We start from the raw sequence: 15,705 nt of genomic DNA, 5'->3' as shown, positions 1-15,705 counted from the left end.
CACTTAATGTTTCTAAAACTGGTCTAGTACTTAATCTAGTTATGTGCTTTTTCTTCCTAATAATTAAAGAATAAATACAGTTGATAGAAAAACAGGTTCTGCATTCTGAAACACCCAAATTCCAAAAAAAAATTAAATATTTTAGCACTGTCAATGCTGCTAATTCTTCCCACTCCTGCTCGCTCTCTTTCCGAAGTTGTTTTGCCTCACATGAGGTTCAGGTTGGTATTTGAGGGAGAGGTGTGTTCCCTGGACAACTTAAGAGATGAGGGGAAGGCCCTGCATCCACAGCCCCCTCCATGTCTTTCTCATCCTCACCTCTGGTTCAGGCAGAAATGAGGTGGAAGCTGGTAAAAGAGTAAAACGCATTTGCCTTCATCACCGCTTCTGCCCTGGAGTGAAGCCAGCTTCCCCCTAAATACCGATTTCTCAACACGTAGCCCAGGTTAGAGAGGAGGCCACAGGAGGGGAGACTTACCTCCTGCCAGATGGGGATGGAAGGAAGAAGAAAAAGCCAGGAAGAAGAAGGGAAAAGGTAGAGCTTTCAGTTTCGCTCCACACCCCAAAATCCCTGCCGTCCACTCTGAGAGCAGGGAGCACACACGGCTGCGGAAATCACTGGCTTCACTGTAGAATATGTTGTTTCTAGATCCCCATGAAACTGTGCCTTCCACATCTAGACCTGCTCAGCGGTGTCCTGACTTCTAGACTAACACTTTTTCAGAGAGTCGATTGTAATCTATTTGTCATGTACACATGATTCAGTTCAATGTGTGAAATTATTTAGGAAATGCCTGCTTACTTTCAAAATGATAAAGGGCAGGAAGGCCTTTTTTTTTTTCAGAGCAATTGTCAATGTCCTCAAGAAATGAAAAATGCAATTAGATTTTTGTTGCTCTTTCTTAGCACAAAACACCCTGAATTATTTTAAGTTGCTGTGTTAAAATGTTTCCCTAAATTTACAGTGAACATTTTCTTCTTTTAAATGAAAATAATCCCATGCCTTCTGAGTACTAACTCTCTACAATATGGCGGTGAATCTGGTTTATATCCTATATTAACGTTGCTGCTAAATTAGTGGGCATTGCTATAACTTTACAAATAATGGTCGTGTAAATTCCTGCATTCCTCTGATCAGGGAGGGGGTGGGGGGAGGTTTGCTTAATCGTTTTCTGTGTTTTTAAGCAGTGATTATCCTGAATGGCAATATTTTAAAGTTGTTCCTTTGTACAATTAGATCATTGCTACTATTCTCACATCGGACAAGCAAATTGCCTAAAGCACATTCTCAAATTTTTAAAACACATTTTGTGTCTCTCAGAAAAGAACATGGAATTATAAAAATGGTTATTTGGTTAGAATAGTGGGTACTACATTTTTTTCTTTCTGAACTTGTTTAAGGTTATACTTTGTGATAAAATTGGAAAAAATATGTATTGTTAACATTGTACATATTACTTAGCATTCAACAGCAACTTATACTCTAAGTAAGATGTCATTTCACTACTGTGTCCAATGCAAAAGCGAAGCTTATAATTAAGAGCAATAATGTCAACAGTTCCCCTGGTTAGATTTTTTTATCTTTTCACATTGATGGTATAATTCAATATTTTTTTGGACTTTTTTCCATGAGGTCCAAAGCTATAATTATACTCAAAGATTTATTACGCTTAGCATGCACTGCTTTTCTAATTACTTAATTTGATCAATTACATTTTGACGAACAAATTGGGTATTTTTGTCCTTATTATTGAACAAATTGGGTATTTATAAAAGGAATCATAACAAAATGGTAAAAGAAAAGACGTTATCTGACCTTTTATTCAATTATGTTGTTTATCAAATTTTCTCTAAGTTTTCCCATGAAAGAAAGAAAGAAATTTTCCAAGCCATTTTGATCATATTAAAATTCCATTTGTGTATCTGATTAAAATTATCTTAAAATTTGGTCCTGTGGGACTATCTGTATGTGTTGACAGTTGAAAGGTCTGTACATAATATAGTTGCATAAAAGCTGAATAGAGGTACAGTTTGGCACAAAAAGACATTGGTCTAACTTTTTAATGGGCTTTTCTACGTTACTCTGATTAGTTGGTTGACAGACATTGCCAGTCTTACTTCAGTGTAAGCGCATCCCATTGATGTGGCTCCTGCCAAGCCTCCTAAGTGCAGTCCGCTTTAAGGGAAACCGAGGATGTCCTGAGGTATAGACTGGAAGGAACGAAAGGACTTCCAGTGAGCCTCAGGTATGACTCCCTCACGTGGAGAATCACGACCATTAGTGAAAACTAGGTTTAAAGTTTAAAGTGGTAAGAGATTACATGTGAACTGCTTTGCTCCTCAGTTTTAAGTCTGTCCAAGTGGCACCTCTTTTCAAATTCATGATCCTTGTCCCTGAACTGTGAAAATGAAAATATCATAGCAGTTATTTTTAAATAGATTATGATTTTAAAAGACATATTTTTGTTAATATGCTTATAAAGAATTGTGCTTTCTAGTTAATTTTTTTAAAGAAAAATTTTTGGGCACACATACACACACCACATATACACTAATCTAAAATTGCCTGGTTAGATTGTTGGAAAGCTCTCTAGGAGTAATATGTAGGAAACATAAAGAACGAGATAAATCTGAATGCTAAAAGTAATATTGCTTTCCAAAAATCACATCAAACAATAGGTAAGTTTTATATTTCAAAACTTAGACATTGAGACATATATGTGCTAACGTTTCACTTCTTCCACATTTAATAAAATAAAAGGACTAGTAGTGTGTATTTTTTCACTTAGAGTATACCTGTAAGTAGAAAACATATTTTATAAATAATTTTATCTTATTATACTTAAAATTTTATCCAAATTCATTTAACTTGAATATTTAATTTATAGAATTAACGTTTGATTAGAATTATACTTTTTTTAGGAGAATAGAATTTTTTCTAACATCCGTGAATTTCAGATATTTGTTCATTGCTAATATATAGAACATTCTTTGAAGGATGCTGTTTGTTTTATGAATGGCTTGGACAACTTCAAATTTGTAGCTGCAAAAGTTCACAGGTTATGGTTTTAATTTTTCTAGGTACTCACATTCAAGTTTGCCTTTTAAAATACATAATTAAGTACTCTTTGAAATATCAGCATGCTGAAGCAAATTCATTCCAATAACTTCAGAGCACTAATACCACTTACTCCAGATCTTCTTGTCCTGCTCTGATGTGGGATCCATTGACGAACTGTAATACTACTCTTAGTCAAGACCAATGCATTTTGTATTGAATCAGCTTATAGTATGTGTATCAAGGTCGCAGGTTTCCTGAGCTTTTGGCAACATAATTGTATCTGTGGTTTAGATATAACAACATATGAATTTTCTGATGGAACGATAGAAAATCTGAGACATGACTCTCTCGTTTATCATATGATTTGCCAAAGTATTTTCATCTCTCTGTGCCTTGGATCATTTCCATTTATTCATGTACCCATTTATTGCTTTTATTGTATCTCTATTAAAAAGTACATTGAATTCTTTGTTGGATTCAAAAATTGAATAATGCATAGTCACTAACAATAACCATAATATCTATGTAATAAGCCCCAACTGTAAAGTTTAAATGTGTAATGGGAATAAAACCACTAAAAAAATTAAAACTCATGCAAAGAGGTTTTAAAGTCAAGTGAATAAATGTAAATGAGTCACACTAAAATAGAAGCTGGTAACTGTAATATGTTAAGCAGCTTGTCATTGGTCACTCTGGCTAACCTTTTAAAATTCAGCCTTCTGTGCTGCTTACCAAAACAGAGACCTCCAGATGCATATGATGGCTGAATCACTGTAGCCATTGATCACACAAGCTGTTACAGTGATGGCATTTCTTGTACGGTAACAAGACCCTTTTTGCGATAGGCTTTTCTTGTTGCCAGTATTTTATTGCCAGTGAGTGAGTCTCCCTCAGACAACCCAGGCTTCCTCTCTCCTCATCAGTGCAGCTATCCACTGTGAGCAGAGGCGGCTTACACAAGGAAGTGTAGGTGTAGAAGGGAAACTCCATTTACAGTTAGGATCAAATGAGTGCAATTAGATACAGTATTTTAAAAATCACTTGTGCTTCCATGCATGGGAAATAACGACACGGGCAATGTTATTATGAAACACAGAGGCATGATATATGAGAGGCAACACAGTTGAATGGAGAGAAAATTATACTGGGAGCTTTGAGACTTCTTGCCCCTACTTCAGAGTGATGTTGGGAACATGATTGTTTTGACAGGGGAAGACCAAGAGGGTGGTCACAAAAGGCATTGACCTGAACAAAGAATGGCGAATGCATAGTTGGTATGTTTATCTTAGGAAACCGGGAAATGTTATTGAATAAAATGGCTTTGGTTTCTCTGTCTGGAACATTGGTCTCCTTCTTTATAACCCACAAATCCATTGGGTAGATTGAGTTTATTTTATAATTTAAAAGTGAATATTTGTAGACATTAACGGATTATGATTGAAACGTCTTGTGTACATTCACAGTAAAAGACTATGGGTCATGTGCTACTTGCTTTGGTCACTCTTAAAAAGCATGTGCATTCCATGCAATAGGGGGCAGTACAAAGGTCCTTAGAACACAATGGTAATGTTAAATAAGGAAGTCTAGGAAATTATACACCAGACCAAAATAGTTTTAAAGGCTTCTGGACTTAAGAAGTTTTGTGAATATGGTGTCAGACCACTTTAGCAGTGGCAGCCAAGACAGGGTATTGGGTGGAAAAAAAAAAACTGGATGTTCAATTTTCCAGAGATTTCCTGTGTTTATTATTGTAAGACTGTGATTTATTAAAACTGTCTTACTACTTCAAGCAGACCAAGATTTCCTCTGTGCTACTGAGGCTAAGATATATGGGGTTTGTGCAAAGAGTCTGTGAATGAGAAAGGGCTATAGTACCCAGGCTACAATGCTGTTCATAGCTGGGTAGAGCATTTTCACCCAGGGTTGTCAGGAAGAGCTCTAGTCTCATTTTTTCTCATTACTGAATTTACGAATGTATTACCTTTAAGAGGAGTTACTGCCCAAATTGAGTTTTGAGTTATAGGGTCTGAAACCACATTATTTACATTTTTATAGTAATCGATGGCATGTGTTAAAGAAGTTGGACGTCCTATATCCGTCTTTCCTGTTGCACTCCTGCATGGAGAAAGTAATACCATCAGTTATGTCTCATCTGGCCAGTGGAGAATGTAGGCAAATACCTTCTGACATTATTTTCTTTTTTGAAAGAGAGAAGAATGTTATTCTGGGTGATGGGGTGGGGGACAGGGTGTGCAAACAAAGAATTCTTCAAAAATATTTTTTAAAATTATTCAATAGCAGGGCCAGCCTGGTGGCGCAGCAGTTGAGTTCACACATTCCGCTTCTCGGTGGCCTGGGGTTCACCGGTTCCAATCCCAGGTGTGGACAGGGCACCACTTGGCAAAAGCCACGCCGTGGTACGCGTCCCACATATAAACTAGGGGAAGATGGGCATGGATGTTAGCTCAGGGCCAGTCTTCCTCAGAAAAAAGAGGAGGATTGGCAGCAGTTAGCTCAGGGCTAATCTTCCTCAAAAGAAAAAAAAAATAAAATAATTCAATAGCAAACTATATTAGTGAGCAGTGAAAATGAATTTAAGTCTATTTCCTGGCAAAATTTAAATTGATTTATTAGGCAGAGAATTTATAAATATGGATATACTCAGAAATATTATGGATATACCAAGAATAAGAAGTGCCAAAATGATATCACTTCTTTCTTGATAGTATTTCTGGAGTGGTGAGCAAAAGGAATGCTATAGACACCATGAATCTGTATTTCAGGAAGATCCTTAACTATCTTGAGATTGCTAGGAGCAAGATGGAAATTTCACCAAGGCTGGTATTTTCTAAATTTTTATTTATTTATTTTTTTATCTGTGGAACTGTTTTCACCCTGGGTAAAATTTTATTTAGAATGTCAGTATATGACATAGACAGGAAAACTACCATAAAATATTTTTATGGATCTCTCCTTGGTGGGGCCCTAGCAATGTGCTTTCCTGTTTGTATGTTTTAGTGAAATTTACAAAAGTTAGATATTTTTGTGGTGTTTGTCTTAAAGAGGCTTCCTCCAAAATGGCAATCATTTTGGACCCATAAAACCTAGATTTACCTCTGAATAAAAACAAAATGAAGCTTCCTTATTGAAGCAGAGGTGGGGGCCTCAAATTCACTGTTTGGCCTCCCACAGCCCCAGCGACAGCCTTGGTGATGGAATCACTGTGATTCGCAGTCTTGTTGATGTCCAGCGTCTCCTGAGAAGTTTTGTGGATGATAGCTTCCTGGGTTCTATAGAAGATCAACATCAGAGTCTGGACAGATGGGTCCAAGAAATCTGTATTTTTTTTAAAGTACCTGAAATTGTTCTGATTATGAATGCAGTTTGAGAGACATGGGTTATGTGATAAAATATGTCCCCTAAGCTGTTCAGCCGGAGTGTAGGATCTTTCTGGGAGCTCTTCCCTTGACATTGTGATCCACAAAATCTTTAGCAATGACTAAGATAAAGATATAGAAGATAAATGATCTAAAGGGTGTATTTATCAAGGAGGTATTAGAGAGTGTGCTTGACAGTCAGACTTGGGTCTCATCCCAACTCTCCTAGTCACTAGCTGGATGATCTTCCTCATCCTCAATATCTCTGTCTAGTTCTTCAACAGAGACTGTCTCTCTCATTAGGTAGTGAAAAATGTTTAAAGAGATAATGCATTTAAGAACTCAGCACATATAGACTTAACATATACACTGGTGTAAAGTAAATATTTGCTTTTATTGTTTATCACCGTTCTTACTAACAATAAAATCTTAGAAAAGTTAATGGAGAAAAAGAATCATGATTCAAAGTGGATTGAATTTAAAATTAATCCAAACTAGAATATGGGACAAGGAGGAGAAATTTCCGTTCAATTCAACAATGATTTATTCAATGCCCCTTTTATGCAAAGTCTTCAAGGAACTAATAATTTAGCCACAGAGAGAGACACATAAATCAATGTAAATTATACAAAATTTGATAACTATATATATATATATCTTTCTATATATAATATATCTGTATATATACAGAGAGAGCTATGGAGATATAGAGAGACATGTAAATCAAGCTGGTTGTTGATGATATTGAATAAGAGGCGTTTTTGAGTTGAATATTGAAGGATGAAATAAATTGACTAGTTGAAAAAGGACCGAGTGGTTTTCAGGCAGGTGGAATGATACAGGCCAAGGATGGGAGTTGTGAAGCAGCATGGCATAGCATTGCAGACATTTCGCTATGGCTAAAGGTAAGCTGGGAGCACTTCAGCAAGAACTAGATAAGCTATTAAGGAGAAATAGGATTCTGGAGTTCTCAAGACCTTCAAGGGATTAGCTGAAAACCATTCTGGAATCTCAACAGTGGGGAGGGGAGAGCAGGGTCCCAGCTGGGGAATGGATAACCTTGATGTAAGGCTGTCCTCTGCTATATAGTGGTCAGGGGTGTCTGATCCAAGATGACACAATTTCCTGGAGTCCTATAAGTTGGGTGTGGTGTGACCTGACCACAGGACTCTGGACAATGATGATGCTCATATAAAGTAGAAAAAAAAGGCTTATTCTATAGGGCTTATGTGGGTTGAAGGAGAAACTTTTTTATTTCTCACCTCAGGGAGGGGTTTCAGACTTCTCTAGACCATGTGTATAAATCACCCAAGGAACTTATTGAAAATGCAGATGTCCAGGTTTTGCTCTCAGAGGTTTTGGCTCATTGGTACTGCTATAGAAATATCTGTCTTAAAAAGCATCCCAGATAATTGTGACCAGGCTGTCCTCAGAGCACAGTGTTTGAGAGGCACTTTTCTAGGCACACCTGACCTTGCAGTAAGTGCTGCAGACTATGCCCATTCCTCTTGGTGGGAATGGATTTTCTAAGAGATTTCCAGGCCCAGTTCACTGTAATGCTGGCTCTACCCAGAGCGTAGCTAACAAGATGAAGGGTCTTAATTCTTTCAGTTGGGTGCAATTAAAACAAAATTTGGGGCCCCACAGGATCATGGCTTGGCAACAACTTGAATATTTAGAGGTACATTCAGAATGTCAAAGTAATGAAAAGTCATTCCAATCTTCACTTGTCCGTCACATAGAAGATTAAAGGGGACTCGATTCATATCCTACCACAGGACATGGAAAATCCACTTTCCTTACCTCTGCAGATGTCTTTTCCCCCACATCTGTTTTAGAGTTTCTCATTCTCTAATGATTCTCCTTTGCTTTATGCCTCGTAGGCCCTGTATATCTTTGTTTAGTCCCCTGATTCCATATCATGATGGGTGCCTGGCTTGGGCCAGCAGAGAGAAAGTCTATGGATCTGGGTAAGGGAAGGATCTGTGCTGCAATGACAGAGCTTTCTTTGAGTGATGGTGGGTCATGGAAGTGGTGAGGTCATGGAGAGTCCTCCAATGCTCTGATCCAACTTTTATTTTGTTGGGTTTTTTTTTTTTTCTTCCATGAAAGATATCAGTGTTAGTTGTGAGACTCAAAAACCTATCATGGTCTATTCCCCTTCTCCCTCTCTTGGTAAATTTACTTCCTGTTCGATGCTTTTGAAGTTCTGACAAGTTTAACCTTATTGCCTTCTGTCAGGGTCTCTCATCATAAACATTTGAACTAGAGAATATGCAGTTTCCAAGGAACAAGCATTAGGGATGGTTCACTCTCCTTCCTCTTCAAGGATTGTGTTTTTGATAAGGTGCCAAGTATGGTCTGCTCTCTGAGGTCATTTAGTTTTGAGAGTGGGTGGCCAGCACCCAGGCCTCATCACTCCAAATGAAGCAACTGCTGTGCTGGTGCTCATGGCTGTCTCTCTGGCTGAGATCTGGAAATCACTAGGGGACATGGGCCAACCACTTGCAGGGAACTTCAGGTCCTGAAGGTTTCAATTTGGAGAACCCTCATTAAGAAAAAAATACATGATGTCAAATACAAAATTAGGTAAGAAAATAAATGTTAATTTTGAATGAGGAAAAAATTCACAAAACTTTAAAGTTTTGAAAGTTATCAAATATCCAAGATATCTCATAATTAAAGGAAGAGTATTTTAAAAATTCAAGTAATATCTGAGGTTACTTCATATGCTCTTTTTCTTTATTGTGGTAAGAAAACTTAACATGAGATCTACCCTCTTAACAACTTTTTAAGTGTACACTGCGGTAGTTCTAACTAGGCAGAATGTTGCATAGCAGGTGCAGACCTTAACTATGTTGCTGTTGTCTGGAGAACACGTGGAAAGCCTAAATATTTGGGAGAGATTATTCAGGGAGTATTCAGATAGTGGCAAAGTATTAGTAAGATGTCTAACTATGTATAATTTGGAGTGTCCAAATTTAATTACCCCATGAATGGAGTTAGTAGCAAATAAAATCTCTAAACTATATGACTGTTACGTTCTAATCCTTATGACCTTTTGCATATCTTTAAGATTACTGCAACGGGTTGCACAAATATTGTGATTATTTGAATCCACATCAAAATGTAGAGGCCTAAGAAATTGATTAACCATTGTATAGGCTGTTTTGTTGGCTAGATAGATACAGGTATTGCCATTCCTAGACTGTGGCCAGATGATGGCAAAGCATGTTACCAAACAAATCATGGGGATTTTTATGATCTTAAATGAAAGGTCAGAGCAAAATCTTATAAATATGTTAAATCAAAGCAGATGTAGAAAATCGTGTTAAAATGTCAAATAGTACTGTAAAGGAATAGTTCCATTATTGTTTGAATAATAGTTAAATTTTACACATTAAAATAGCATTAAGATTGAAATATAATGTAGACACCCTAAGAGTAAAAAAAAAAAAAGTCAAGGATTTTATACCTTTAATTGAAGCCTGCTCTATTTTATTCATTGGAATAAAATTATAACCTGTCAAGATTTCTTGAAGCTCTTTATATAATCATTTTTACCGACCAAATTTAGACAGAATACTGTTATTTCTTAAATGACCTTATTAAGTTGTAGTTATTTTTAAAAATGAAGAAGTACTGGTTTATTGGATTCTAATTAATGCATTTATCATCGTTTCACTAAGGTGTCTTCAATGGTTATAAAGTTTAGTATGCATGACCTGGGAATTTGGTTACTATCATCTATGTTTATTTTCTAGTTTTACTGATTGAAACTTCTATTAAATCAGTGTATACTTAAATAAATTTCTTCATAATGATTCAAGATTTTTGTTAAATTACATATAGAATGAAATAATCACTTACGGGTTAATTTGACCTATACTTCTTGAAAAATAAAATTGGTTTTGTGCCCTTTATGCTGTTTTATGATGCACTGCCAGACTTTATCCAAGTCTATATATTTTATATTTTTCAAAAGTGTGTACTTATATTAAGGAGAGCATTTATACTTTAATTTTCTTTTATTTTTAAATTAAAAGCAGTACATGCTTATCGTAATGAGCCAAGATGTAAAGAGAAAAAAGCAAGTCTGCCCTCATTCATTCCAATATTTTTACAGCTTTCTCCTTGCTCATTTTGTATACTTTTTATTGCTTATATATTATTCCTTATATTTATTGTTCATGCCATAATTTGTTATTTTAAATATGCAAAGCTCATGGTGTGTCAATGGCAATTTCTCTGTGTGATGACTGTGGGATTTGATCATTAGTTATTGCTCTAGGAGGCTAAATTGTAGACTTTGTGGCAAACTAGTAAATTTGATATTTTAATTCAAAGTTGGCTTTTTATAGATTCATAGAAAAGGTCTTGGCAGGATGGGTTACATTTTTCTGTTGTGTACTCCATTGTATTCATTTGTTCGCATTATGAGAACAAATAGTAATCTGATGATAGCACTGCATAACGCGTTATGACTGTTACTGACTAAAACATCTATGCTAACCAAATAATATCCTAGGGTCTCAGCCTTGTTAGATTATTCTAACAGAGACGTGTAATTTACATTTTACTAAACATTGTAAAATTTCATACTCTGAAAATTATTTGGACATAAAATTTTCATGTGGAAGGTAAATGCATAGCATATTGCCTTTCAGACTCTCCCCAATCTCAGGAGTGTTTGAGGCTTGGCCATGAAATGCAAGGAAGAGAATAAAGATCAGTCAAGTGAAAATAGTAGAGTTCAGAATTCCTGACTCTTGTAATCGCTCGTTTACCAGATCCTATTACGTGATTAAATTAAACCCATATCTAGTTATTATGTATTTATGATACCAAGAACTACTTGTCTTTAGCAACATTGACATAATTTTGTTATTGCAGACATTTATTTATAGAAGATAATTGCATGTATAATTATAACTGTCCCGAAAAACTAAAAGAATGCTTGATAGAATATCCAAAGTTACATATTTATATATAACTATTATATATTTAAGATGGCTGATCACACTGAAGTGATGAAAGGCATTCATCAACATCCAGGCGTTCGATATCCTGTCCTTACTCCTAATCTTCAGGGTTTTCACCGTGCTGTAAGTGTGTAACTAATTTTTCTAAAATCGATATGCTTCTTTTTGTTTTAAAGATCTTTACAAAGTCAAAATGGTGTCATATGTAACTCACTTTTTATCCTGCATAAATACTGTGCCAATTTACTCACATGATACATGGAGAGAGTAACCTCAAGGCATTCCTAGGGACTAGAGCACTCCCCATAAATGGCTCTTCCAGAATCAAAATAAAAAAATACAATTATCCATTTGGATGAAATTCTTTTGAAGGTATATTTTGTGCTTCCCTCTTGAATAAGGAATATGGAATATAACAAACATTTCTTAATACGATATTATAATTATTAATGTTTTTATGGTGGATAATTATTTTTGTTAACTTTTTTTGGGTCAGCTCTCTCTTGCTCTTCTCTCCCTCTAAGGGAAGCTAATTGCTGTCATTGGAACTGTGTCTAGCAACTTTCCCTATTTCTCTTCTGGCTTGTTTCTTCCAATCCTATGTGACTTAGGAATGTATATGCTAAAAGCTTTAATAATTACATATACAAGAAGAATCAATGCAATTTAAGTAAAAGCTTGAAGTCTTATGCTTATACAGCTTTAATGTAAAAGTTTTGCAGCAGCCGATTCTGGAATTAATGGTTATTTTTCACTTTTGTATTTGGGACTGTGTTGCGTGAAGTTGAGGTTGTGAGGGCTAACTGGCATATGGCCGTTAGTGTATCTTGTTGAAACCACTTTTCTTTTGTTTGATTTGGTAAAATTTTTTATTGCATTGTAAAGAAAGAAAAAGGCATTTTGAAAAATTGGAAATATGGCTGCCATCCGGTGCTAACAAAGTAGGGAGTGTTTCCACTTTGAGAAAGATACTATCTCAGAGGACACCCTCATACGATAGCTTAGAAGAGCAAGTGATGAGGTGGAACAAATCTTCGTTTGGGAGTCAGGCAAGCCTGTGCTCAAAACATGGCCCCAGGACGTTTATTAGCTTTGTGACCTCATACTAGTGATTTAGCCTCTTTGAGCCACAGTTTTCTCATCTGTAAAAGGGATGTAATAATACTTAGTTGACAAGATTGTTTGTGGATTAGAAACAGGGCATGCAAAGTACTAACAAGGATAATGGCACATAGTAGCTGTTCAATAATTAGAATTTTAATTTTAGAGGTTAAAATTTTACTTTGGATGGAGGAATAGAAGTCAATATTTTTAAAACTGTTGGAGGAAAGATGACAGATTTTTTTTATTTCTTAATGTATTACTGGGTATCAGAAAGAGAGGGGAATCTAGGCACAATGCTAGAGATACATTAACAGACAATCTTAAAAATCCAGGTGGAAAACTAGGAGGCTTGACCTTTGAAATCAAGTCACTAGAGAAGCCTTGGGGAGGAGTGGAGATGGCAAAGGGGCAAAGGGAAATCAATGAGGTTGACAGTGGATTTAAAGACTGGCGAGAGGATTAAGGCATTAGACACCCAAGAGTATGGTTGATGGTTGCAGCAGTCAAGGTATGGAACAATAGAAGCTAGGTTGAGTTAGGAAGAAAATTTGGGGCAAAATCTAAATAATGAATTGGAAAAACATTTTTCCATTGGATTGTAGGAAGAGAAGAAAACAGCATTTACTATCCTCTATTTTAATAATTTGTCTAAAAATAATGTTTTCCATAGATGTTAATAAGTTTTATTAGGGTGCTAGTGTTTTCCATAATTAGGGTTAAAGTATTTCTGAGGATAACATGTAATTTAGGAAAGGCAAAATGAAATTGGACCATTATCACTGTGTTTTTATGCCTCGTAGATATATGAGTGTTGCAGTTTGTGGCAGCATTCTGCTGTTATAAAATGTTTTTACATCGAAGAAGTGTATATGTGGCAAGATGAGAGGAATCTAATTTTAAATTCTAAGGCAAATGTTAAAGAATTACAAGTATGCTTTTATAGAGTAGTTAATATTTCTTCTACCGCTGTCATTTACAGTTTTGAAATTATTAGCTGTTGCCTTTAAATTATGTTTTTCAGGTTGCTGCTGGAGCCACTGAGATATCAGTTTTTGGTGCTGCATCTGAATCCTTTAGCAAGAAGAATATTAACTGTTCTATTGAAGAAAGTATGGAGAAGTTTGAGGAGGTTGTTAAGTCTGCAAGGCACATGAACATTCCAGCACGAGGGTACTAATGAAATACCACAAATTCTATTTAGCTAACTTCCATTGTGAAAGCTCAGTTACGAACCATCTAGATCCCGTTTTACCATTTAGACTAATTTACACAGGGTATCTTATTTGTATGCTATGTGATCAGGGCCATCACTGTTTAATGATACATCTCATTAATATCAGTTACCAATTATTAGGGTGTATCTAGCTTGTGAAGTGTATGATGCAGTTGGCATCATAGAGACTAGTATGCAACTCTGACATTGTTACTTATTAGTACTGAATTATCTAAATGCCACCATCTTTTCGTCTCAGCCGAGTGTGAGTTGATAAATTGGTGTAAACTCATTATAGCATTTGGAGAGGAATCATCAACTGTTGTTTCCAAATATTTTTTTAATTTTTTTGAGAACCATGACTTTTCTTCCAAGAATATTTTATGTAGAACTTCAACAGAGTATGTAAAACCTAAAACTGAGCCTTTGAGCTACATTGGGAAGTTGACTCCGTCGTTTCACCCATTCAACCTCTCCCTCAATGCTGAATTCCCTGCTTTCTCTCTGTGTCCCCAAAGCAAAGGTATATGAGGAGGAAGAGAGAAAACCTGCTTTGGTTATTGTCTGCTTCCAGGACCAGCAGTGGCAGCCTCTATTGAGAACAGGCTCTACACCCAGGCCTGTGTTCTGTGAAATGCATAATAAATTCTGTGTTACTTAAGAAAGAAGTTGTTTCTAAGACGTTGGCTAATTTTCTATTGATTTTTATAGTTATGGAGATATGATAAGCATACCTATCATCTTAATAAATTAAACTGCGTGGCATTTGTAAGAGAAGGCTGAGTGCTCTAATTGGATTTAGATGCAGGTAGGACTTCCTGTGGTTGAGGTGAGCAAAATTCACAGTGGCAGGAAGGGTTCAGTGACTAATAAGAAAGACAAGTGGATCCAATTCTGAGTGACAGTATTAGAAGAAGATTGGAATTCATCCAAGGTCACTTGGATAGCAAATAGAGTTAGACTACGCCACAGTGAATGATCTTGCTGGTTTGCTTACTTTTTTTTAACATCTTTTCCCTCTCTCCATAGTAAATTTCCAACATGAGTTTTTAAAGATGTAAAATAATTTTTCTTATTAAAATATATGCATGTCATACAAAGCACATACAAGAAAATTTAAAAATCAAGAATGTATTTCCATAGACAGAAAGTCGAGGATGTGTATTTTTAAGGCAAAAGTTACATAACCACAGTCAAAAAGGAGAGATGGACGATAAGTTTCAAAATTGAAACATCCATAAATTGTTTTGTCTTGCTTTCCTTTGAAAGAATGGGAAAAATGAAGAAGCTTGTCTATTTCAATATGTGTTTCAATGTGGAGTATAGGCTTTAGAGGAAAGTAATTCTCATTGGAAAGGATCCTATAAGAAGTAGAGTGCATGCGCACTTCAAATAGGAAGATTTTTTTAATGTCAAAAGATGGATGTAAACATAAATTGTGTGATATCAGATCTTGTCATCCTAGTTTTCTCTTATAAAATAGAATAGATCATGCAATAAAGCTAACTGAAACCGTAAATCCTCTTTAATACTGATTGTTGAACAATTAATATTGTCCCATCAGTAAGGAAACTTCTAACTATGCTACAACCGAAAAAGTTTTCCCAGGTTTTGATAAAAAGGGCACAGATTACAAGACAAACAAGAAGTGGGCCACAGTTGAATAAAATCGGCAAAATACATTGGCGACTTGGTGTAGAGTTATACGGTAGACAAAAAGATGTTTTCCAATGCTAGTTTGTTACTTTGGAGCACTCCTGGATTTTCTGAAACTCTTCATTTTTAGAAATACGCCTTTCAGTATGTGAGTTCACTATTCATTGTGCAGTTGAAAATTATATTCTTCTTCCCCCAAACTTTCACAGAATTTAAATTACATTTTATTTTTCCTGGCCATCTAGATTTTAGGCACTCATTATTATGAGTCACACACCATTGGTGCTTGTTTAAGGAAAAGAGCCATGCTCA

The 15,705-nt window shown here is 35.8% G+C and overlaps 1 protein-coding gene across 5 annotated transcripts in view; it reads left to right on the top strand.

The window, feature by feature from the left end:
- Nucleotides 1-15,705, top strand: part of HMGCLL1 (3-hydroxy-3-methylglutaryl-CoA lyase like 1) — a 144,716-nt gene that overhangs the window by 46,407 nt on the left and 82,604 nt on the right. For all 5 annotated transcript variants that reach the window (XM_070245710.1, XM_001499426.6, XM_070245709.1 and 2 more), the window contains exons 4-5: nucleotides 11,448-11,543; nucleotides 13,546-13,694. In XM_070245710.1, coding sequence (XP_070101811.1) covers nucleotides 11,448-11,543; nucleotides 13,546-13,694 — 245 coding nt within the window. The remainder of the gene's footprint in view (nucleotides 1-11,447; nucleotides 11,544-13,545; nucleotides 13,695-15,705) is intronic.

This window comes from Equus caballus, chromosome 20 (assembly GCF_041296265.1).
Source record: "Equus caballus isolate H_3958 breed thoroughbred chromosome 20, TB-T2T, whole genome shotgun sequence".
Lineage (NCBI taxonomy): Eukaryota > Metazoa > Chordata > Mammalia > Perissodactyla > Equidae > Equus > Equus caballus.
This window is presented reverse-complemented; position numbering and strand designations above follow the sequence as displayed.